Source organism: Neoarius graeffei, chromosome 11 (genome assembly GCF_027579695.1).
Source record: "Neoarius graeffei isolate fNeoGra1 chromosome 11, fNeoGra1.pri, whole genome shotgun sequence".
Lineage (NCBI taxonomy): Eukaryota > Metazoa > Chordata > Actinopteri > Siluriformes > Ariidae > Neoarius > Neoarius graeffei.
In genome coordinates this window covers 3,789,109-3,815,928 of record NC_083579.1, presented here as the reverse complement: position 1 = coordinate 3,815,928, position 26,820 = coordinate 3,789,109, and the positions used below count along the sequence as shown (strand labels likewise).

Genomic DNA, 26,820 nt, shown 5'->3' with positions numbered 1-26,820 from the left:
TCAAACTCTTTGCAATTTTACACTGTCGAACTCCTTTCTGATATTGCTCCACTATTTGTCGGCGCAGAATTAGGGGGATTGGTGATCCTCTTCCCATCTTTACTTCTGAGAGCCGCTGCCACTCCAAGATGCTCTTTTTATACCCAGTCATGTTAATGACCTATTGCCAATTGACCTAATGAGTTGCAATTTGGTCCTCCAGCTGTTCCTTTTTTGTACCTTTAACTTTTCCAGCCTCTTATTGCCCCTGTCCCAACTTTTTTGAGATGTGTTGCTGTCATGAAATTTCAAATGAGCCAATATTTGGCATGAAATTTCAAAATGTCTCACTTTCGACATTTGATATGTTGCCTATGTTCTATTGTGAATACAATATCAGTTTCTGAGATTTGTAAATTATTGCATTCTGTTTTTATTTACAATTTGTACTTTGTCCCAACTTTTTTGGAATCGGGGTTGTAACTGTAAACTGATTAAAAAGTATGATGTCCTTTATTAATCAATAAAATACTAGAATTGTTAGCAAACTGCTGTGGTATAAGAGGAATAAAACATATCAGGATGTGTTCTAATAAGAGAATAATCAACTACAAGGTGCCATACAGTTACTTTACATCAGGGCTTTTCAAAGTGTGGGGTGCACCTCCCCTAGGGGGCACCAGAGTTCTTCGGGGGGGGGGGCGCAACGTGAGAGAAAATAAGTTACTATTGCGGACATTTAGCGAACTTCAGCTAGCCTTTGCCAGAGACAAAATGGATCGATTTTAGTACCTACACTACCGTTCAAAAGTTTGGGGTCACTTTGAAATGTCCTTATTTTTGAAAGAAAAGCACTGTTCTTTTCAATGAAGATCACTTTAAACTAATCAGAAATCCACTCTATACATTGCTAATGTGGTAAATGACTATTCTAGCTGCAAATGTCTGGTTTTTGGTGCAATATCTCCATAGGTGTATAGAGGCCCATTTCCAGCAACTCTCACTCCAGTGTTCTAATGGTACAATGTGTTTGCTCATTGCCTCAGAAGGCTAATGGATGATTAGAAAACCCTTGTACAATCATGTTAGCACAGCTGAAACAGTTGAGCTCTTTAGAGAAGCTATAAAACTGACCTTCCTTTGAGCAGATTGAGTTTCTGGAGCATCACATTTGTGGGGTCGATTAAATGCTCAAAATGACCAGAAAAATGTCTCGACTATATTTTCTATTCATTTTACAACTTATGGTGGGAAATAAAAGTGTGACTTTTCATGGAAAACACAAAATTGTCTGGGTGACCCCAAACTTTTGAACGGTAGTGTAAAGCTACAGTGAGTGAGGAGACAGAGTCTGGGCCAAGCAAAAAAAAAGAAGAAAGTATGAGCACGATTATTTAAAGTTTGGATTTTCATGGACTGGATCTGAAGATGCTCCACTGCCACAGTGTGTTGTCTGCCAAGAGGTGCTAGCTAACGATGCTACGAGATGTTTAAAATGTGTAAAACAAGATGTTTAAAAAAAGTACAGATGTTTAAAATGTGTAAAAATATGTTTTAATAAAGCTCATATGTTTTAAATGTGTAAAAAAAGATGTTTTCAAAAAGCACAGATGTTTAAAATGTGTAAAAGAAAAAAATAAAAATGTGTACAACAACCATTTTTTTTTAAATACAAATGGAACATTAAGTACAGCAACAACAAAAATTGTGGTGGGGGGCGCTGTTGTTTATTTGCTCTCTGAGGGGGGGCTGACTCTTCCACACTTTGAAAACCCCTGCTTTACATTAATATTATGCATTTTTATATCTGTTCATGAGAGCACAGAGTTTGTGTGTGTGTGTGTGTGTGTGTGTGTGTGTGTGTGTGTGTGTGTGTGTGTGTGTTTAGGAAGTGAGTGATGCTGACATCATGGACCTTGTCCACACGTCTCTTGGTCGTCTGACAGTCATCAGGCAGATTTTTCCTGAGTGGAGAAACAACAACGCTCAGTGCAGGAGGAAAAACCAGAGAGTTAAGTCACTGCTGTGTGAACCTCAGCAGGAATACCTGCACAGCCTGGAGGTAACACACACACACACACACACACACACACACACACACACACACACAGAGCACAGTACAGCGTGACACAGGAGTGGAGTTTCACTCCTACAAATCCCATCCCACTCCGACAAAAATACTCCCATCCCATCCCATCCCATTCCCGTGTTCAAAATAAAGAAAATGTGTTTACTCATATTAGAACTGCATATTTATACACAGTGGTGTAGTGGTTAGCGCTGTCACCTCACAGCAAGAAGGTCCGGGTTCGAGCCCCGTGGCCGGCGAGGGCCTTTCTGTGTGGAGTTTGCATGTTCTCCCCGTGTCCGCGTGGGTTTCCTCCGGGTGCTCCGGTTTCCCCCACAGTCCAAAGACATGCAGGTTAGGTTAACTGGTGACTCTAAATTGAGCGTAGGTGTGAATGTGAGTGTGAATGGTTGTCTGTGTCTATGTGTCAGCCCTGTGATGACCTGGCGACTTGTCCAGGGTGTACCCCGCCTTTCACCCGTAGTCAGCTGGGATAGGCTCCAGCTTGCCTGCGACCCTGCAGAACAGGATAAAGCGGCTACAGATAATGAGATGAGATACCTAAAAGATCATAATACCGAAATGGAGCCACCTGTCACACCAAACACTCGTATTATATGCGAAATTTTCAGCACATTAAAATTCCTTATCATGAATTTCTTTTCCTGAGTCACTATCGCAGCTCACTGACTGAGTTAAAGGATCACAAACGGAGGCGATGGTTGATTTCTTCATCTGTTAAGGAAATGACGGAGGTATTGTTCGTTGTCAGTGTCCACCCACTGACTTGCTCTGTTTTCTAAATCTTCACCATTCACTTCATTCATGTGTTACAAATAACCAATGATGTCATTTACGTGCCAAATCCAACATGTGGAATGAAAAGAGAAATGCCATACCGGATCAGTTGGGGTCCGGGTTAACAATGACCGCCTCTGGTACTGTTGGTCAACAGGGTGCCGGTGGAAAGTGTGCTACTGTTGCGCCAAAACGGAGAAGGAGAAAGAGAGGGGGGAGGCATGTTAGGAGAAAGCGTGAAAGATGGAAGGGAAGGAGCTTAGAATTGAGGGTAGGAACACTGAATGTGGGAACGTTGACTGGCAGAGCGAGAGAGTTAGCAGGTATGATGGAAAGAAGGAAGTTGGTCATTTTGTGTGTACAGGAGATGAGGTGGAAAGGAAGCAAGACCAAGAACATTGGAGGTGGATGCAAGTTGTTTTATTATGGAGTGGATGGAAAGAGAAATGGTGTTGGTATTGTTTTGAGGGGAGAGTTGGTCAACAGTGTGATTGATGTGAAGAGGGTGTCAGATAGAGTGATAGGCATGAAGTTGGAGATTCAAGGAGTGGTAATCAATGTTGTGTGTGCGTACGCCCCACAGGTTGGATGTGAGAATGAAGAGAAAGAGTCTTTCTGGGAAAAGATGGATGAAGTGGTAGAAAGTATACCAAGGGAGGAGGGCGTGCTGATAGGAGCAGATTTCAACGGACATGTTGGTGAGGGAAACAGAGGAGATGAGGACGTGATGGGCAGATATGGTGTAAGAGAGAGAAATGTGGAAGGGCAAATGGTGGTTGATTTTTCAAAGAGGGTGAATTTGGCAAGAGTCAATACATACTTCGAGAAGAAAGAGCAACACAGGGTGACGTTTAAGAGTGGAGGAAGATCTACACAGGTGGACTACATACTCTGCAGAAGGGGTAACCTGAAGGAGATTGGAGACTGTAAAGTGATGGCAGGGGAGAGTGGAGCTAGACAACATCAAGTGGTCGTGTGCAGGATGAGCTTGAAAGTGAAAAAGAGGAAGCGTGAAATAGTGGAGCCAAAGATTAAGTGGTGGAAACTAAAAGAGGTTGAACATCAGAAGGAGTTTAGGGAAGAAATGAGACAAGCATTGAGTGGTCATGGAAGTCTGCCAGAAGATTGGGATACTACTGCCGTACTAGTAAGAGAGGCAGCAAGGAAGGTGCTAGGGTGGTCATCGGGAAGGAGGAAGGAAGACAAGGAGACATGGTGGTGGAACAAAGAAGTGCAGGAAATTATAAAAGAGAAGAGGCTAGCAAAGAAGAACTGGGATGATCAGAGAGGCGAGGAAAGCAGGCGGTTATACAGAGAGATGAGACAGAAGGCAAAAAGATCGGTAGCGAAGGCGAAACCAGATGCATACCAGGAGTTGTATGAAAGACTGGAGACCAAAGAAGGAGAGAAAGACCTGTACAGACTAGCTAGGCAGAGAAACAGGGAAGCGAGGGATGTACAGCAGGTAAGAGTGATGAAAGATGTAAATGAAAATGTGCTGACAAACAAAGAGAGTGTATTAAGAAGGTGGAAAGAGTACTTTGAGGATTTATTAAATGAGGAGAATCCAAGAGAGAAAAGGTCAGATTCATTGGAGACAGCAAATCAGGAAGCAGAGTTGGTTAGTAAGGATGAGGTGAGGGCAGCCATGAAAAGAATGAAGACTGGGAAAGCAGTCGGTCTGGATGGTATCCCAATTGAGGCTTGGAGATGTTTGGGTGAGACGGCTGTGGAGTTCCTAACGAGATTGTTTAATAAGATCCTAGAGAATGAGAAGATGCCAAATGAATGGAGAAAGAGTGTGCTAGTCCCAATGTACAAGAATAAGGGAGATGTACAGAGCTGCAGTAATTACAGAGGAATAAAATTGATGAGCCACACCATGAAGCTATGGGAAAGGGTATTGGAGGCGAGAGTGAGAAGAGAGGTAGCAATCTGTGAACAGCAGTATGGGTTTATGCCAAGGAAGAGCACGCCGGATGCAATTTTTGCTTTAAGAATGTTAATGGAGAAGTACAGGGAAGGCCAGAGAAAGCTACATTGTGTGTTTGTAGACCTGGAGAAGGCATACGATAGAGTGCCGAGAGATGAGTTATGGTATTGTATGAGAAAGAGTGGAGTGAATGAGAAGTATATTAGGGTGGTGTAAGACATGTATGAGAACAGTGAAACAGCAATGAGGTGTGCAGTTGGAATGACTGAATGGTTCAAGGTGAAGGTGGGACTCCATCAAGGATCTGCTTTGAGTCCTTTCTTGTTTGCCATAGTGATGGATAGCTTGACGGACGACGTGAGGCAAGAGTCACCATGAAACATGATGTTTGTGGATGATATTGTGATATGTGGTGAAAGTAGAAAGGAGGTTGAGCTGGGTTTGGAGAGATGGAGGGATGCATTGGAAGGAAGAGGAATGAAGGTGAGCAGGAGCAAAACAGAATACATGTGCATCAATGAGAATGGGGATGAGAGTGTAGTGAAGATGCAAGGAGTAGACATAAAGAAAGTTGGTGAATTCAAGTACCTGGGGTCAACTGTGCAGGAAAATGGGGGCTGCGATAGTGAGGTGAGAAAGAGAGTGCAGGCAGGGTGGAGCAGTTGGAGAAGGATTTCGGGAGTCATTTGTGGTCGGAAAGTCCCAACAAAAGTGAAAGGTAAGATGTATAAGACAGTAGTGAGACCAGCTGTGATGTATGGACTGGAGACCGTACCCTTAACGAAGAGACAGGAAGCAAAGTTGGAGGTGGTGGAGTTGAGGATGTTAAGGTTTGTGATGGGAGGTTGGACAGGATAAGGAACGAGCACATCAGAGGGACAGCACATGTGGAGAGCTTGGGAATGAAGCCAAGAGAGATGAGACTGAGATGGTATGGGCACATCCTGAGAGGAGAATGTTGAGGATGGAGCTGCCAGGCAAACGAAAACGAGGAAGGCCAAAGAGGAGATACATGGATGTGGTGAGAGAGGACATGAAAGTGGCAGGTGTGGTAGAGAAGGATGCTGAAGACAGGGAGCAATGGAGATGAAAGATCCGCTGTAGCGACCCCCAGGGCCAGCCTTAAAATTATTCTTGTTGGTGGTAACGCGGCCAGGTGGGCTGAAACTTCCCTAAAAAATGGCCAGGTGGATGATTTGGTAGTAAAAAAATTTAAATATAGCGACCGGGTGGGAAGAAAATCTACAAAAAAAGATCATTCTCAGACACCATTCTGTGGCTGCAAAATTATTGACGCTTTCGGACTCCATAATAGTAATTACTATCTAAGGACCGATAGTACCTTTGATCTGGCCATTTAACTCAATGATGAATGTCCGACATTCAGTAAAACATATCTTATACCCAGAACAAAATTTTGCAATGAACACTATGCTGTATTTCTTCCAAGTTATAGTACGTACGAAAAAATATTACTCGTGATATACAACCCCGATTCCAAAAAAGTTGGGACAAAGTACAAATTGTAAATAAAAACGGAATGCAATGATGTGGAAGTTTCAAAATTCCGAATTTTATTCAGAATAGAACATAGATGACATATCAAATGGTTAAACTGAGAAAATGTATCATTTAAAGAGAAAAATTAGGTGATTTTAAATTTCATGACAACACATCTCAAAAAAGTTGGGACAAGGCCATGTTTCCCACTGTGAGACATCCCCTTTTCTCTTTACAACAGTCTGTAAACGTCTGGGGACTGAGGAGACAAGTTGCTCAAGTTTAGGGATAGGAATGTTAACCCATTCTTGGCTAATGTAGGATTCTATTTGCTCAACTGTCTTAGGTCTTTTTTGTCGTATCTTCCGTTTTATGATGCGCCAAATGTTTTCTATGGGTGAAAGATCCGGACTGCAGGCTGGCCAGTTCAGTACCCGGACCCTTCTTCTACGCAGCCATGATGCTGTAATTGATGCAGTATGTGGTTTGGCATTGTCATGTTGGAAAATGCAAGGTCTTCCCTGAAAGAGACGTCGTCTGGATGGGAGCATATGTTACTCTAGAACCTGGATATACCTTTCAGCACTGATGGTGTCTTTCCAGATGTCTAAGCTGCCCATGCCACACGCACTAATGCAACCCCATACCATCAGAGATGCAGGCTTCTGAACTGAGCGCTGATAACAACTTGGGTCGTGCTTCTCCTTTTTAGTCCGAATGACACGGCGTCCCTGATTTCCATAAAGAACTACAAATTTTGATTCGTCTGACCACAGAACAGTTTTCCACTTTGCCACAGTCCGTTTTAAATGAGCCTTGGCCCAGAGAAGATGTCTGTGCTTCTGGATCATGTTTAGATACGGCTTCTTCTTTGAACTATAGACTTTTAGCTGGCAATGGCGGATGGCACGGTGAATTGTGTTCACAGATAATGTTCTCTGGAAATATTCCTGAGCCCATTTTGTGATTTCCAATACAGAAGCATGCCTGTATGTGATGCAGTGCCGTCTAAGGGCCCGAAGATCACGGACACCCAGTATGGGTTTCCAGCCTTGACCCTTACGCACAGAGATTCTTCCAGATTCTCTGAATCTTTTGATGATATTATGCACTGTAGATGATGATCTGTTCAAACTCTTTGCAATTTTACACTGTCGAACTCCTTTCTGATATTGCTCCACTATTTGTCGGCGCAGAATTAGGGGGATTGGTGATCCTCTTCCCATCTTTACTTCTGAGAGCCGCTGCCACTCCAAGATGCTCTTTTTATACCCAGTCATGTTAATGACCTATTGCCAATTGACCTAATGAGTTGCAATTTGGTCCTCCAGCTGTTCCTTTTTTGTACCTTTAACTTTTCCAGCCTCTTATTGCCCCTGTCCCAACTTTTTTGAGATGTGTTGCTGTCATGAAATTTCAAATGAGCCAATATTTGGCATGAAATTTCAAAATGTCTCACTTTCGACATTTGATATGTTGTCTATGTTCTATTGTGAATACAATATCAGTTTTTGAGATTTGTAAATTATTGCATTCCGTTTTTATTTACAATTTATACTTTGTCCCAACTTTTTTGGAATCGGGGTTGTACCATGATAGGGGGGATTTTTTGCTACATGAGCTTGAATGCAGGTACCCTTAAAACATGCATTTTTTTGGAACTGAGCGCACGTCAACAACCACTATATATTGTTGTGTCTGTAGCAAAACTGACTTGCAATCAAACCTCCAGAATCACAACATGTTTTCTGTGACTGTCACTCTCTTTGATGCACCATAAATGGTTTGTTTCTCCTGAAAAAAAAATTCAATTTAGGCCGGTCAAGAAACACGTCTTCGAAATAATGGCCATTTTGAGTGAAACAGTCGCTGATTGGCTAGTTTTGGTGCTTCCGGTCCTTACTATCCAACGACATTAGATGCAAAACGTGTTCCTATTGGTGGGTTTTTGTACCGGCGATTCTCATTGGCTGAATTTTTAAGCATCATCAAAACAACAAAAATGGCGGAAGCAGTGGATCCAACAGCACTGATTTCGGTCACGATTGTGACTGACAGCAATGAGATGAAAAAACGTGAAAAATCGTGTGGTAAGGGTGAATAGCAAGAAATCATTTGTAGATATCCTCAAAGATGTAGCCGAAAAACTGCTGCCAAACACTGAGATTGATTATGCCAAGTGTGATACTGTGTCAGTTGGTGCCAAGTTTGATGGCATGGGCAAGGGGGCCCAACTCGACGTCGATATATTCCAGATCCAGTGATAGATGATTCTGGTCACTACAAGAATTTCACAGATGTACTTGGTACAGCCACCACTGATCAGAACAGGCCATCGGTTCGCTTTGCCACAGCTACTGTTGTTGCTGAAGAACAAGTGAGTATATATACAAACATAAATATATATATATTAGTGCTGTCAAAAATGTCGTGTTATTAACGCGTTAACTTGACTCAATTTTAACGGCGATAATTTTTTTATCACGAGATTAACGCTCTGTGACATGATGTAGGTTTTTCATAAGCTTTTGAAACTGCCAGGAACTTGCAACAGAGACAAACGATAGCAGCTAGACTGTAATGCCCCGCACAGCCAGAGTCCTCTGTCCTCCTCCCAAAGAACCAGCGCGGGCAGGGCGCGCTAGTAGAGATGGGATTTATGGCTCTTTGATGGGATCCGCATCTTTGTGATCCGTTCTTTGAAAAGAGCCGTTCAAAAGACTGGCTCATTTGGCTCCTTTTAAATATTTATTCAGTTTTAAGAAGACAGCGTCTAAAGAAGCCAGATCCCTCTGAACTGTAAACTCAATGCTATCCCAGAAATCCTTCCTGTAATATGCAAATTTGGCCGCCTCTTTTGGACAGCGCGACGCATCAACAGGCAGAAAGTGTAAAAGTACAAAATGTGTTAAGTGAGCTGAAACAGTAAAGATCAGATTCAATGCAATATTTATCAACGAACAACTTAAAGTTAATATAATAGTGTACTTTATATTATAATCAAGCATGTCAAGCCTACCGTCACTGTGTAACCTGTCTCTCTGATTAGAGTTGTAGACTAACTCAAGCAGTAGATCACTTCACTCATGGTTCTTTTGCTAGCCCCGGTGTTTGGCTTAGGTTTCACTTTGCAGTGGCTGTGTCAAGACGTGTTATGCTTTGCAATACAAAGCAAGCCCATTCACGTTTTTATGCTGATAAGAGAATTACAATGGTTTTTCATGTGACAAAAATGTGCGATTAAATTGCGATTAATCGCGAGTTAACTATGACAGTCGCGACATTAATCGCGATTAAATATTTTAATCGCTTGACAGCACTAATATAAATATATATATATAAATTAAATATCAAGCATTGAAATGTCAGTATCATGTGGAATATCTGGGTCATTTTGTTTCAGGGGTGTCCAGCATCTACACTGACAGGACAGAATGTCAGACACATCACTTCTTGTGCAGAATGCCAGAAACCTCGCTGCATCTATGCCACAAAAGAGCTTTCATCAAGACAGACAACAAGCCTGAAGAAACTCCTGAGTTTCCATGAGTACATTTTTGGGAGCATCATAACACCAGAAGGTAAATTTTCACTCAGGTTATTTGTTGATATTGGTTCAGAAAATATACATTATTTTGGTGAAAATAAATTAACTGCATTTCATTTCAACACAGTTCTTATTTTATCTGCAGAACATGTGCTTCACAAGGTCGTCTTCTCTCGACTGGGGATTTCTTGTTCAAGCCCAGTGGAGTGGGCTTTTTATGCATCCAAGTTTGGCAGCCCAAGCACTTGTGCATTCTGTTCTTCCAGTACAGGAAATATTGACCAGGCACTAAAGAAGCAATTCAAAACTGTTCTTACTGTATGCCTGGACTGTTTGGCGAAGGGACACAAAGCTCTGACACGTGGTCCTCTAGCTGGAGCAAAAAGGAAGAAATGAACATTCATTGCAAGAAATGTCTGAAATTCAGTGTATTTTTCATGCTGAAGTTAATAAAATTTTTGTTGGTTGCAGTGTATGTTTTTATCTTGGCTTTATACAGTAATTCTCAAGTGATTTGCAAATGAGGGCCTGAGATGGAAAAAAAAATCCCCGCAAATCCCTGGTGGCTCTGAGAGGCTAAAAAAAAATTGCTGCCTACCTGGTGAATTTTATTTGGTCGTGTTACCCCCAACAAAGATTTTTTTAAGGCTGGCCTAATTGGGATCAGACAAAAGAAGAAGAAACGGAGGCGATGGTTGATTTCTTCATCTGTTAAGGAAATGACGGAGGTATTGTTTGTTGTCAGTGTCCACCCACTAACTTGCTCTGTTTTCTAAATCTTCACTATTCACTTCATTCATGTGTTACAAATCACCAGTGATGTCATTTATGTTGCTCCATGGGGCGGGGTGCATAAAAACACAGCCAGGATGCTTTAATTAGGTGTTTAGTTTAGCGGTATCAGCAGTCATTTCATCCTTTTATTAATCCTTTGATCACCATTCTCCATAATTGTTCGTGATTGACGCCTAAGTGAGGCTCATTAACCCTGTGTTTATGGCGTTAACACGTATTGTTAACTCGACTGAAGACTTGATTACTTATTGTTTGTCTCTGTGGAAAGAGGGGCACATGGCTCAGGCTACATCCACACGACAACGGCAACGAGATGTTATTTAAAAATATATCACGTCCAAATGGGCAACGATCAGTAAAATATCAGGTCCATATGGCAACGCAACGCTTGCTGAAAACGATGCAATACACATGCCACACCTCTAGGGGCGCTGTAAGACGGTCCCTTCGGAGACACCAGAACAATAGAAGAAGTAAGGACGCATGCGCATAAACTATTATGCGCGAGACTTCATATTAGCCACAAAGTCAGGAAAATCTGTTCGTAAAATTACATTATAATGACCAAATACAATGAAAAGTATTTTTCCAGTCTCACCTGTGAAAGGTAATCCCATGTGATCTCGTTTGGACGGCAAACCTGTTGGTACAGTTAAACGCAGCTAATCTTTATTCTCCGCTTTGACCTATCCAATATGGCGGCAAGGATGACGTATGATTCTACGCGGAAGGCAGCGTCTTTAATGGTCCAGAATAAATTGAATGCTACACGTTGATGGATTAATTTGTTGTTTCTCACCTGTGAAAGGTAATCCCATGTGATCTCGTTTGGACAGTAAACCTGTTGGTACAGTTAAACGCAGCACATGAATCTTTATTCTCCGCTTTGACCTATCCAATATGGCGGCGAGGATGACGTATGATTCTACGCGGAAGGCGGCGTCTTTAATGGTCCGGAATAAATTGAATGCTACACATTGATGGATTAATTTGCTCTTCTACGCCCTTTTTGAGGAATGTATTGTAGGACTAAAACCAACATCTGAAGAGGTGAGATCGCTCCTTTTTTTCCCTATTTTTGCTGGCGGGATTGACTCTCTCTCACTTTGCACCATTACACAATAAATATTCACAGTGAAAATATTTTGTAAGCGCGTTTCATGAACCAAGTTATAGGATTTGTTGACAACTCGCATCGAGTTCGTTACACTTCTACCCGGCGTGAAGCATTCACAGTCATGTGGTTGTGACGTCATCGTAAACAAATCCGTTCTACTCATCCAGATGACTTCACTACGGCAACGTTGCCAGATCTTTCCACTCTGGAACCCGTTCTCAAAAAGATTGCGTTTTGGGCACCCAAAACGCCGGTGCCGTGTGGACGCCAGGCCTAAACGATAAGCAATTGTATCGGAGTCACCTGAATCCATTGCCGTGTGGACAGGGCCTTATTGTTTGTCTCTGTGGAAAGAGGGGCACATGGCTCAGTGTGTATGTAAGCAGGCAAATGATGGATGTAATCACAGGAAGAGTGTTTATTTATAAAGAGGCAGGCAAACAGGACAAAAACATAAGTCATGAAATGGGCGATGGTCATGCAAAGCACAAACAGAATGGTGAAGGCAAAGACAAAAGGCAGAGTCCAAATACACAAACAAAAAGTCAAAACCAGAAAAGCAATACACAGATAATAAGGCTTGGTAATGTGAGACACTCAGTACAACATGTATAGACCCCTTTCACTGACGTCACCCGAAACCGGAAGTAAACAGACTCTGCGCCATTTTGGAAGACCAACAAACTCGTGATAAGGGGATAATAATGGCAGCGGTATGTGAATCCACGAGAATAAAGTGGAGTGGCAAACGACTTAAACAAACAAATCTGAGCTGTTTTATTTATGATTTATTGGCCCAACAGTAGACTTGAAAGAAACCTGTGTGAGACTTGGCAAAAAACTGTGGATATAATGGATAAGTCTGTGCATGATCTGCGGACACTTTGATGTAAGCAAACGCAAGAAATTCAGATTTAAAACATGCTAAAGTGGCCCCAAGTTGATAACTGTATGAGGAGCAAGCCTCCCAGACTTCTACAATTTAATAATAATAATAATTTAGGATGGTTTGGGGCTCGCTGCTGCCAGGTTGGTTGTTGAGTAGCCTGACTGTTTTTTTTTCCTTGCGTGTGGTATCATTGTTGACGCGAGGTTGTTTTTTGAACATGCCAATGCGGACACGATTTCCCCTGATGAGTTATGATTTCAGACGCGATGCGTGTGTGGAGGTGTGGAGTCCGCGTGATATGTGCATAAGATAGGCTTCTCATGTGTTTGGAGATCCGCGCTCTGAGACCAGCGCAAGCACACACACCCCCAAGGGAAAAAAAGGGGCCCCCCGAAAATATCGTCATAGTTCGAACACTGAGTGTAGGCACTGGGTGTAAACAACAAATAGTTTACAATGTCTGGGTAGCAAACAGATGGCAGAATTGGTGTCCGGTCCTCCTTATGTTTCCATTCTCCCTTGCCCCGAGTCTTATCATATGGGTCAAACCCATCAATCACAGCCAGTTTCTCCACATACCGTGCCCTTTCTGCAGCTGGTAATGTACTCACATAACCAGAATTATCATCCATCGTGTCACTTTACTCTCACTCGTACTTTGTTTTATATTGTGAGTGCATGTACTTGGTCTTCCAATATGGCGCCTAACAAAATCTCGCGGCGCGGTGACGTCATGTGAAAGGGGTCTATACATCACTAAGGCTACATCCACACGACAACAGCAACGAGATTTTTTTTTTTTAAATATCGCGTCCACATGGGCAACGGATCAGTAAAATATCAGGTACATATGGCAACCCAACGCTTGCTGAAAACGATGCAGTACACATGCCACACCTCTACGTGCGCTGTAAGACGGTCCCATCGGAGACACCAGAACAATAGAAGTAGACGCATGCGCATAAACCCCTTCTTCTGTAGCATCAGCCACATAAAGTTTTGATTATTAATCAGTAGCGTAATATAGTATCTATTGTCTAAGACACTTATTTATATTTCATATTAAAACGTCTATGTAAATTAATACATAGAAAGCCTGGCCAGGCGCTGAACGTTCTTCTGCCTTCACTTTAAGAGAAATTCAGGGCGAGCATGAGCCTAGGTTCTTCCCTGTCACTGTCACACGCACACACCTTCTCACTCCCTGTCCTATGGATATAGTCCCTTTAAATCACGTGCTCTTTTTTTGAATGGAGACGCAGAAAGAGGAATGAACGGGGGTAGATGGAAGCCGGTACGACAACATTCTGATATCCTCCAGAATTCTTTAATGGTCCGGAATAAATTGAATGCTACACGTTGATGGATTACTTTGTTCTTCTACGCCCTTTTTGAGGAATGTATTGTTGGACTTAAACCAACATCTGAAGAGGTGAGATCGCTCCTTTTTTTCCCTATTTTTGCTGGCGGGATTGTTTTTGTTTTTGGAAAGCGCACGGGCGGTGCGCGGTTTTGGTTATACTGCTTCCGCAGTGTTTGGACTAAAGACTCTGCCCTAAGGGCTATTCTCTCACTCTCTCTCTCTCTCTCTCTCTCTCTCTCTCTCTCACTTTGCACCATTACACAATAAATATTCACAGTGAAAATATTTTGTAAGCGCGTTTCATGAACCAAGTTATAGGATTTGTTGACAACTCACATTGAGTTCATTACACTTCTACCTGGCGTGAAGCACTCACAGTCATGTGGTTGTGACGTCATCATAAACAAATCCATTCTACTCATCCAGACGACTTCACAACGGCGCCGTTGCCAGATTTTTCCACTCTGGAACCCGTTCTCAAAAAATATCATTTTGGGGCACCCAAAACACCGGTGCCGTGTGGACGCCAGGCCGAAACGATAAACAATTTTATCAGATTCACCTGAATCCGTTGCCGTGTGGACAGGGCCTAAGTCTGTGTGTTTAAAGAGTGTTTATAAGCACATGCTGTGATTGCGCTCTAATCTGGAACAGGTACGTGGTTCTGTAATTAGTCCTAAAGCCCGGTGCACATGGGCAACTTCTTGTTGCCACCGTATTGTGATTTTTGGATGCAAGTTTCCCCTCTTGGGTAGCTGCGTGTATGCATTATCTGTGACCAGTGGGCGATTTGGAGAGGGGGATGCAAGTCACGTGGAAATCACGTGACTACTTTGCGGGCAGGGATCGGCTTATCCTTTGGAGGTGATCGCTTCATTATCGCAAAGACATGCACACGCGTTGCTATCTCTGCAACAAGTCAGCGACTGGCGATTTTTTTGTTGCAGAATATCAAGCATGTTTGATACCTGCGATCTGTTGCAAGCAACAAAAAATCGCCACAGCAAATATCTGCACACGAAGCAATTTTTCGCTTGTGTCAAAAAGTTGCATGACCAAGAAACAGAAAATCACCCATGTGCAGGAGGAGAATAATGGCGCTCGGCGTGCCAACTCACATGGATGTGACAGTGCTTTTTTTTTATGACTCCGACTCATTGTCACTAAAGGCAGGGGACACAAACAAACTTAGTTCATTATATGTGAAAGTTTGTAGTAAAATACTTTGTTATAACAGGATGGCCATGTATATAAAACTTGACCTATTGTGATGATCATTTTCATCCTGCCCACTCCCGTTGACATTTTTCCTGACCTGCATACATGTCAAGTTATACGGTTTCCCTGTATTTTGTACAGGAAAATGCAATGTTTTGACTAATACGGCGTACGCTGATTTTCATATGGGAAAATTATGCTTTGTATCAGAGATTTTTTCCGTTACTCTGAGAAAATTTTCTTAGCATCCACGATTTATTTTTTCAAACACACATGCACAATGAAACGGAACTATTTTTGATTTATGTGGTTTTATAGTTGCACGTGGTTTTCTCGGTCATTTAAGTCCATCGGCTCGGACTGCCCAGACTTCTGTGACGGCCGCAGAAGTTATGTTCTGCCAATTTCTCGTGAAACAAAACATCCCCCCGACTGTGGCAGACCATTTTTCGCAGCTAGCGAAAAAAAAATGTTTCTCGATTCAAAGACTGCACACGTAAGCATTTTTTTTTAAGTTTTTACTGTTTGCATGTAGGAAAGCTTCCTCCATTATGATGATAATTTAGGGAGGCAATACTGGAGTCGCCGTTTATACAACAGCAACTGTAGTTACCCGGCCATTTCTGGTTTCGCTTCCCTAAACATTTTAATTGCTGATAGACGTTATATGTAGACACAGATGCCCAACACCCGTTACTCCCATCAGTCGTCAGTAAACTGGAAAAGTATTGAATGAAGAGTAATGGTGGTAACGACCGTTGGTAACCTGTCTCTAAAACATGTAGTCGGGGATGGAAGCAATTTAACACCATCTACATGTTTGCCGTGCTCTGATTTTCTTTTATTGACCAGGAAAATAATAGATGTATATTGGGGAAAGGTCTTCGATGTAAAAACTGCTCTGGGTGTTGCCAGGTTTCCAATGCTGAAACAACTTTTTACTGCTTTGCTGTGCCTCCCACAGAGCGATGCAGATAGTGAGAGGGCTTTTTCATTGGTTAGGAAAATTCATCCTGAGGACAGAAAAAACACGACTGCAGACACATGAACTGCAAATTAAAATGAAGTGTGATGAGGAGCTACAACTGCCACCCAAGCAGTGATTATTATAGCTCGTGCCAAATCTGCAGCATCTTTGTACAACAAAGAACACTCCAAAAAGGAATAAGATTTAAATTCTTGTTATAAATTACCGTGAAGATTTTCAGTTTAACTTCATAATTTATTAATATTTTCACTTATGCTTGTTTATATAATACTGTATACTTGATGTGGTTCAGCCATCTTTAGTTGGATCGAGCACTGCTTGTGGTGTCCACACTTTTTTCTCAAATGGAACTTTTGCTAACCTTCATTTACTGTTTGGCATGATTATATATCATTTATTACATGTAACCTACTATTTTAATTAACACACCTACTCAGTACTGCTGTTATATTTCCAGTAATTTTCTTTGGTGGAATGTAATATTGTAGGTGATGTCAACACTTGTCAAATAGAACTTTGTAATTTTTATGAACTATTTAATATTAATACATTTTATTTGCAAAATTTACCTCAATAATTCTGGTATTACTGACACAATGTATATTAAATAATTAAGTTTATAGTTCAGTCATTCTCTTTAGTAGATAATTGTTTACTTGACTGGACATACAGTCCTTTTTAATTTTGTTTTCTCTGGGATCTAAAATGTATTTTTATTCAGTACATGCTTATTTGATCCCTTTAACTTGATGCAGTGTGATAAATATGCCGATTACAATAGGAGTGTATAATGTGGAATAAAACAATCGGTGCTTTGGATTATATATTGGAATTTTTTTCTCGTGTATAAGGGCTCATGGGTGTATGTAAAGGAAAAGTACAGATTTTATAAGGGCATGGGGAACTAAAGGTTGACGTGTATGTGACCTGTCCCAGTCACGTGATTAATATTGAAACTGACTCCCATTCCACAGGAATCCTGCAGGAATCTTGTGACCTACAGGATTCCTGAAAAAAATGTCAGCCTCGCTAGTTCATCCTGCCAGCTTGCCAATGAAAGTACACTTTAATCATCTGTAGTACATCTCTTCTCTCCTTGGACTGTCACCTTATCGTGGTGGAGGGGTTTGTGTGTCTCGATGACCCTGATAGCTATGCTGGCTGGAGATTTATGCACCTGGTAGGGCCACCCATGCCAGACAGGTTGAGGGGTAGAGGCCTGATGAAGCATAGTCCCTGGTCCTCCAGGTTGGAGGTTTGGCACCGGGTTAACCACCCAGTCCTAGAAAACTTTACTGGTTACAGAAACAGCAACGAAGTCAATATCTACTAGCCGGTGTAATGGGCTTTTAGAGTCACCCCAGGGGACTTGTATAAATGTCAGTGGTGAAAGTCATTCTTTGGAAGCCACTGACAGGAAGATAGAGGTCTTGACCACCAGAACCAAGACAAGAATAGGATTTTGGAATGTCCGTACAATGTATCAAACGGGCAAACTTGCACAAGTAACATCAGAGATGCACAGATATGGTCTGCAAATTTTAGGCATCAGTGAGAGCAGATGGACGGGATTAGGCAGAATGACAACATCATCAGGGGAGACCGTTCTGTACTCAGGTAGGGAGGATAACCAGCACAAGGAAGGAGTTGCTATCATTTTGAGGAAAGGTACAGAGAAGAGCCTAATTGAATGGAAACCAGTGAACAGCAGACTGATGAAAATCAGAATGAAAGGAAAGCAGTTGAACATGACAATTATCCAGTGCTATAGTCCAACCAACGTCAGTGATGAGGAAGCAAAGGACCTCTTCTATGAACAACTAGCGGCAGAAGTAAAGTCAGCACTGCGGCACGACCTATTGATCATCATGGGTGATATGAATGCAAAGGTTGGGAACGACAATACCAACTACGAATGATCAATGGGAAGTCATGGATGCGGGACCATGAACGAAAACGAAGAAAGACTTGTCGATTTTTGCAGTACCCACAACCTTGTAGTGGGAGGCACTTTGTTCCCACACCATGACATTCACAAGCTGACCTGGTATTCACCCAATATCAGAGACAAGAACCAAATCGACCACCTGCTTATTAATGGAATGTGGAGGAGATCACTGCTAGATGTGAGAGTGAAGCGAGGAGCTGATGCCGGAAGTGATCATCAACTGATAACAGCAATGGTGAGACTGAAACTGAGGAGGGCACAGAACAAGATGCATATTCAGTGAAGATTCGATACCCAGAAGTTGAGAGACCCACACGCGAACCATAGTTTTGTTACACAAGTGAAGAACAGATTTCAAGCGCTACAGGAGCTGGACACAGAAATCAGCGCGGACAACATCAACACAGTCTACAATAACATCAAGACTGTATACCAACAGAGCGCAGAGGAATGCCTTGGCTACAGAGAGAAGACGAAATCCAAGGAGTGGATCACACAAAGTACCTGGAAAGTCATTGAAGAGAGATGAAAGCTGAAGAATCAGATGATCAGCACTCAGTCAACAAGACTGCAGGAAAGATACAAGCAGCAGTATAGTGAGGCCAACAAGTCAGTGAAGAAGATGGTGCGTGATGACCGCCGAGCTTTTGCTGAGGAACTCGCAGAGGAAGTGGAGAGAGCGGCAGCCGAGGAGAGCAAGGCCAGCTGTACAGAATCTCTAAGCAGGTCTGTGGTAAGTACCACTCTACAGTCAGTCCACCTATCAAGAGCAAGCAAGGCAAGCTGCTTACAACGGAAGCAGAACAAGATACACGTTGGGCAGAGCACTTTCAGGAAGTACTCAACAGAGAACCACCAGTAGAGACAGCAGACATCCCAGAAAAAGAGACTGTTTTAGATATTAACATTGAACCACTTAACGAGGAAGAAAATATGGCAGCCATCAAGTCACTCAAGATCAACAAAGCTCCAGGACAAGACAACTTGAATGCGGAACTCTTCATGATAGATCCAGAGACAGCTGCAGAAATACTGGCACCACTTTTCAGAGCACTTTGGACAGAGGCCTGTGTACCAGAAGACTGGACCAAGGGGGTAATCATTAAGATTCCAAAGAAAGGCACACTCAATGACTGTAACAACTGGCGTGGAATTACCCTTCTTTCGATCCCCAGTAAGAGCCTCTCCAAGGTCATCATAGCCAGACTGTCCACAGCTGTGGACGAAGCACTAAGGAAGGAGCAGGCAGGATTCAGAAAAGGTAGGAGCTGCGTGGAACAGATTTTTACATTGTGAAATATCGTTGAACAGTGTGCAGAATGGCAACGACAACTATATGCCAACTTCATTGACTTTGAAAAAGCCTTTGATAGCATTCACCGTGACAGCTTGTGGCACATTTTGAGGGCTTACGGCATACCAAGTCACATGGTGCAGCTGATCAAGTGCTTTTACAACAATTACAAATGCTGTGTAGGTGGAAGTGACATCTGGTTTGAGGTGAAGACCGAGGTCTGCCAAGGCTGTGTGATGTCCGCCTTTCTCTTCAACCTTGTGATTGACTGGGTGATGCGGCGCACCACAGAAGCAGGACTTACTGGCATCAGATGGGCACTCTTCTCCACCCTTGAAGATCTAGACTTTGCCGACGACTTGGCTTTACTTTCGCACACTCATCGACACATGCAAGACAAGACAGACAGGCTGAGTAAGTTCAGTTCCCAAGTTGGCCTCAAGATTAGCCAGAAGAAATTGGAAGTCCTGATTATGAACAACTCAGCACCAGCTCCAATCAAAGTCAACAATTATGATCTTCCCAATACTGACAGCTTTGTGTATCTGGGCAGTATCATCACAACAGACGGCGGAAGTATGAAGGACATTCAGAACAGGATCAACAAAGCAAGAGGTGCCTTCATCAATATGAACAACATCTGGAAATCTTCACAGTACAGTATCAAAACCAAGCTGAAATTGTACAACAGCTGTGTTCTCCCAGTGCTCCTGTATGGGGCTGAGTGCTGGCGAATGACCCAACAAGATTTGATGAGGCTCTCCACTTTCCACATCAAGAACTTACGGAGAATATTGAAAGTTTTTTGGCCAAATAAGATTTCCAATGAAGATCTACTCTCCTGCTGCAAGCAGGAAGATATGGCCATAATTATCATAAGACATTGGCAGTGGATTGGTCATGTACTCAGAAGAGAAAATGGAACCATCATCAAAACAGCTCTCCATTGGACACCAGATGGGAAAAGGGGAAGGTCAAAAACAACTTGGCGGCGAACAGTCGAACAAGAACCGAGGAACATCAACTACACCTGGGGTACCATCAGCGTCCTAGCCCATGACCGGCAGATGTGGAGAGACTTTGTTGCTGCCCTATGCGCCCCAGGCGTTACGGGCAGTGTAGATAGATAGATATAGTACATCTCTAATTTAAAAAAAGAGGCTGGAAATGATGTATATCTCCTGCACAAAGAATCTCAAAATAGCGACATCCTGAAACAGGTTTTGCTTTAACTATGGAAAAGACAGCTTTTTTTAATTACTGGTCAACTAGTAAGAATTAGGAGTCGTGTCTGTGAAGGTTCACAGTCATCCAGGTCATTGTCATCCATAGGCACAAAAGAAGGCAACTGGACTTGCTTGAAATCCTTGAAGACATTTCACCTCTCATCCGAAAGGCTTCTTCAGTTCTGCCTGACTGGTGGGGAGTTCCAGGTATTTATCCTCTAGTGGGCCAAAAGCAACCCTAAGGAGACTCATTGAGGTCACATGAGTCATTGACCCTCTCAGTCATCCTGTAGGTGCTAGGGTCACTGGAGGTCGGGTTGAATGGTGCTAGCAGCCTAGAGGGTCAGAGAGAGCCAGCGATCCACAGATCACCCTAACGACCCTCTAGGCTGCTAACACTGTTCACACCTGGCCTCCAGTGACCCTACAACTTACAGGATGGCTGAGAGGGTCAACGACCCATGTGACCTCAACGACTCTCCTTCGGGTTGCTTTTGGTCCACTAGAGGATAAATACCTGACACCAGTCAGGCAGAACTGAAGAAGCCTTTCGGATGAGAGGTGAAACATCTTCAAGGATTTCAAGCAAGTCCAGTTGCCTTCTTTAGCACCTACGGTTTAATTAGAAGTCATCCAACTTTTAGTATGCAGGGGCTGTTTTGTTTCCAAAGGTCTACTTATGTACATTAATGATGTTTCACAAGATATGAGATGTTCCTCTTGTCAACACTGATCGTAGCTAAGTGAGTTGAAGTTTGTCCAGGAGGTAATTTCTAGTTCATTAACTCATCCAGCTGGAGCATCCTACTGACGAAACGTCCACATCGCCACATTTCACTGTTTCACACAAGGTTAAAAATTCAGTTTTTAATGATCTAAGATGACATATTGATGAGTGTGCTTGGGGGTTTTTCATCAATTTTTGTAAAAGAAGTGGCAGCTGGTCAATGTAATGAACTGTCATGCTGAAACATGAGCAAATATTCTTGTCAGGAAGGAGCAGGACTCAGGGTTTTGAACTCATTGTGGGATTTATAGAGTGCACTGCAAAAAATTGAAAACTGAATTTGAGGAAAAAATTACTGAATACTAGTGAAATGATCTTGCTGCATGGACAGATATTTTTACTTGATAAGGCATCTTAGAATAAGTTGGTTGCAATCTAGAATGAGGTTTAATAATCTCAGAATTGGTGTCTTGTATTCTTCTAATAGGAAATGCTAGATCGTTTCAACTATTTTCAAGATATTTTCACTTGCTAAGATATCATTTTTTGCAGTGTACCTGTCTGTCTGTCTGTCTGCTGCAGGTCTCCAGTATCTACCTGTATGACAGCGTGTTGATGTTGGCGAATGCGTTCTACAGGAAGTTAGAAGACAGGAAGTGGCACAGTATGGCAAGTCTGAGCTGCATGAGGAAATCGACTAAGCCCTGGAATGGTGGCTGGTCCATGCTTGACACCATCCAGAAGGTACAGAAATGCAATAAAAGAACGAGAACCAGTCTGAAGTGCGATGCACAGCACCATGTTCAATAATTCTCTTTTCAGGAAAGATCTCTGAAAGAGGATCTCTACAATCCCATATTTCAGTAAAAGGTTTAGTAAAAGGGCACGGCATTTCTGCTTCTGATGAACACGTTCAGATGTTCATATCCTCTGCTTTGTGAGCGCTGGTGTCAGGTTCAGGATGAACTTTTCCTAATCTGAGATGTTTATGGTATCAGTGTAATTCATCTGGATTTCACTTAATCTTTGGACCTGAAATGGAAAGCTCTTTTTTGAAACCTTGACTTAAGCTTTCTTACTGATAGAGAGTTTAGGCTGATGGATTGTTTACTGTTTGTTTGTTCTGGGAGGCGGACCTCAGGACTGAGCAGGTTCATGGATTGCTAGCTCACCGATGAGCTATTGCCATCCGTCGTCCACAATTCAGTTAAATTGTATCTCCTCCGTCAGTTCTCCATGGATTTATATTCAAATTGCTTTGTTTGAAAGAACTCATCACTCCACACAAAACATGGTCTTTGGATTGTGAATTTTTTTGCTAACAAATTAGTAATTAGGTCAACTTAATACATTTTCTTCTGACTAGAATTGTATCTCCTCTCTTATTTATCTGCGAATTCAGTTCCGATCGATGTTTTGGGTCGATCTTCCCTCGGGGAACAAAATTTAGTCCTTTGTTGATTTTCCTGTTGTAAACAATTTGTTGTGGAGGTTGGTCCTCTCTCACATCATCACATTTCAGTTCTGTTTGATGTTTTGGTCGTCATGGTCGTTTTGATGGCAGGACAGATGAGCTAATACGTCCTTGATGTTCTGGTTTATTAGTTCCAGCAAGGAAGTTGTTTTCAGAATGGTTTGTTTGTCTGTCTCTCAGCAGGATTGTGCAAAACCTACCAACCCGTTTGCCATGAAACTTGGTAGAAGGGTGTAGCTTGGGTCAAGGAAGAATCCATTCAATTTTTGGCTTGGATCCAAATCACAGGGTGGATCCATGAATTTAGTTTACCTTTTGCTAATGTAGTGCGAGGCAGCTGTTGGCCTTGGTGGAAGTTTGCGCTTAACAATGCCAGTTATCTTAAAATCCAGTAAAGTTCAACAGTGACAAAACATAGTCAATGTAGAAATAAAATGAATTCATATCACAATCCACATTCACAGGTATCAGTAATCTTCTGGGATACACATGTAGTACATAATTCCAATAGTTTTGGACATACAGGTCTAAAGTGGTTGCAGTTGCAGATTTGCACATCATAGAAGACTCGACTACTGTCCTTGGCAGAGGTTTGCGCTCTCTGAGTGCCTTTCTGTTTGTTTGTTTGTTTGTTTGTTTGTTTGTTTGTTTGTTTGTTTGTTTGTTTTGGGGCAGAACTTGGATCTGACCGGGCGGGCTGATGGATTGTTTATTGTTTATTTGTTTGTTTTAGGGGTGGAACTTGGACCTGACTGGGCTGATGGATTGTTTGTTGTTTATTTGTTGGTTTAAGGGTGGGTCTCAGGCCTGACCGGGCTGATGGATTGTTTGTTTATTTGTTTGTTTTAGGGGTGGAACTTGGACCTGACCAGGCAGGCTGATGGATTGTTTGTTGTTTATTTGTTTGTTTTGGGGTGGAACTTGGACCTGACTGACCAGACTGATGGATTGTTTATTGTTTATTTGTTTGTTTTAGGGGCGGATCTCAGGCCTGACTGGGCTGATGGATTTCCGCAGTAACGGGGCGAACTCTCACGCTCAGTTTGAGATTTTGGGGACCGCCTACAGCGAGACGTTCGGGAAAGACGTGAAACGTGTAAGTAACAGTTTTTCCTTTGTGGTGTCAACAATTAAAATGCTTCTGTGTTGTTCTCTTTTCAGTCCAACTGTCCAACACACACACACTTGCATTCATATTCTCCTCTCGGTTTGGCTGCTTTCCTTCTTCAGTCTTGATCTGTTGCTCCTCTTTCCTTTTGTCACGTTTCTTTGTCTTATCCCTCCATCATCATTACACACTCACTGTCTCTCTTTTGTCTTGCTTTTTTTATTTTCTCTTCTTTCAGTTTCTATTTGCTGAAAGTGCCATCTCCAATAAAGACGGAGGTGATCCTCCTTCTGTTCTTTATTTCAGATCTGTCATTATCTCTCTTTCTTCTGCACCTTTCTCCTCCTTGTTCATTTTATATATGAACGGCAGAGTGACAGATTTTCTCAGTCTGCCCTGTCCTCTGTGAGAACACGTCTCTGTTCTGTGTCTCGGACACACTCTTCTGAAGCCTCAGCTGTGTGGAGCTCGTCATACTGAATATCATTGGCTTGTCAAACATGACCATGACAATTTAAAGGCTGTTGTTAATAATGTGCACTTAACCGAGCGATTAATAATGAATGTGTGTATCAGAGACTCCAAGAACACACACACACACACACACACACACACACACACACACACACACACACACACACACACACACAACCTGTGAAACTGAAACAGCTATAACATACTCAAATTATAACTCTGATCATTTTGATGCGATGTTTCGTCACAGCTTTAAAAATCCTTAGCAAACTTGTCTGCTAATCAGAGATCCTGGACAGATGAGGAAATGTCTGGAACAAGCGAGAAAAGTTTCAGTGTGTGTGAAAGCTCTGACCCTGATAATTACAGAACAGGGGAAATATAAATGTATCTGATGAGTTGTGAAGGAAGTGTTGGCCTACTATTTTAACCATCATAGTTTGATTAAATAGACATATTTCAGATGTTTTATACTCCAAGTCAGTAGAATCTAAACTCTCCAGGGCCCAGAACATCTTCACTGGTTTCCGTGATCAGAGTTGGCACAGTGAACGTGCAAGATTGGTATTCACACACACACGTGCCAAAGCAACACAACAAAAAAGAACATTTTAAACCTCCACCTTCTCCATGTTACTATTAATTATTAGTATAAATACACAGGTAATTAAAGAAAATCGAGCACTCTGATTGGTTGAGAAATTCGGACTGTTTCTCTATCACCTCCAGCTACTCGGAAAAATGTTGGCCAATCACTTCGTCACCATAAGTGAGGAAGAATTACAAATGATGAAAGAAAACGCTGTTACTAAAAGCACTAAAGATCCTACAAAGTTTGGTCTAAAACTATTCAAAGGTAAAGTGGGATTGTGATTTATTTTATCGATTTCAAAACAAAGTATATCATGTGACTCGGTGTAGAGATGTGACACAAGTCTGCGCTGCAAAATTATTAAATTTACATGAAGATTTTGAAGTTTGAAATATTTTTTTTATAATTATCACTTTAGTATTTATACTTAAACAATTATCCGCCTCAGACTCAGTAAATATCAGTGAACAATAACCTCAACTTCATCTCAGTTATTATGTAAATAATATTGGCTGATGTTGAGTGGTGTATCAGATATATTCCATTCAGCTAGCATGATACTGAATGAGTCGAAGACGAGTAGCTGAATGGAATGCATCTGATATACCACGAAAAAACCTTATTATTATTATTATTATTATGGCCTGAGCACCGTTCAGTGCGAGACCCTATTGTTTTTCGAAGGATTATTATTATTATTATTATTATGCTGTGTTTGGCCTTATTTGAGGCGTTTCCCATGCACGAAAACTCATGAAATTTGATACACACATCAGTCATTGTCCTTGCTACTCAGCCACAGACTTTTGGCCCCAGGCGTGGCCCAGGGACTTCATACGGTAGCGCCCCTTTTTCCATTTCCCATTGAAAAGAATGGGTAGAACTTTGGAATGATGATGTCATAAGGCCATTTAGAGTGAAATTACACATGGTCATTTTTAACGTACTCCTCCTAGACGGTTCATCAGATTCATGTCAAACTTGGCAAGCATGATGCCAAGATATTGCTGAAGTTGAATTGCTAAGGGATTTTTGATATGTTGTAATTTGTCGAAATATTATAACATGTAATATGCCAAGATATTGCTGAATGTTGAACTTGATATCTTGTAATATGATTCTGATTCTGATGCATTGGTTTGTTTGCATGTGTGAACGCGGACCACACGCAGTCTGTATGTTACAATGTAACAATATTACTGCCTGGTGTGGACCAAATAATCGAAAACACACACACACACACACACACACACACACACACACACACACACACACACACACACACAATAATAGTGACCTTCTATCATTGTGCATTTTGTTGCAGACAAAATACACAATGATTTTTGATATACTGTAATATATCGAAATATTATAACATATGCCAAGATATTACTAAATGTTGAATTTGATATCTGTAGGATATTGCTGAATGTTGAACTCGATATCTTGTAATATGACTCTGACTCTGATTCTGATACTCTTTAGCCGTTATGGGCCTGTCTGATGAACATTTGATGAATATATGACATGTGACTGTTTTGTTGGGTGGCGGGATGTCCTGGGCTGCAGAACCACACATGCGAGGGCCCGTCAAGGCCGCTAGCGGCTTTAATTATTATTATTATTCATACACCCTCTCTTCATATCAGCATTCTCAAAGGCCAGTGCTAGCTCACCCACGACTCTGTGCTGTTAGCGTGGCAGTCCAGTTACCTTCCAGCTGGTGTAGTATTAGCAAAGGCCAACACTATCACAGTCAAGCCAATTATTATTATTATTATT

At 42.0% G+C, this 26,820-nt stretch overlaps 1 protein-coding gene across 1 annotated transcript in view; it reads left to right on the top strand.

Annotated features, from left to right (window-relative positions):
* Positions 1-26,820, top strand: part of grid1a (glutamate receptor, ionotropic, delta 1a) — a 473,301-nt gene that overhangs the window by 379,554 nt on the left and 66,927 nt on the right. The window contains exons 6-8 of the mRNA XM_060934832.1: positions 1,868-2,041; positions 21,973-22,134; positions 23,841-23,960. Of these exons, the coding sequence (XP_060790815.1) occupies positions 1,868-2,041; positions 21,973-22,134; positions 23,841-23,960 (456 nt within the window). The remainder of the gene's footprint in view (positions 1-1,867; positions 2,042-21,972; positions 22,135-23,840; positions 23,961-26,820) is intronic.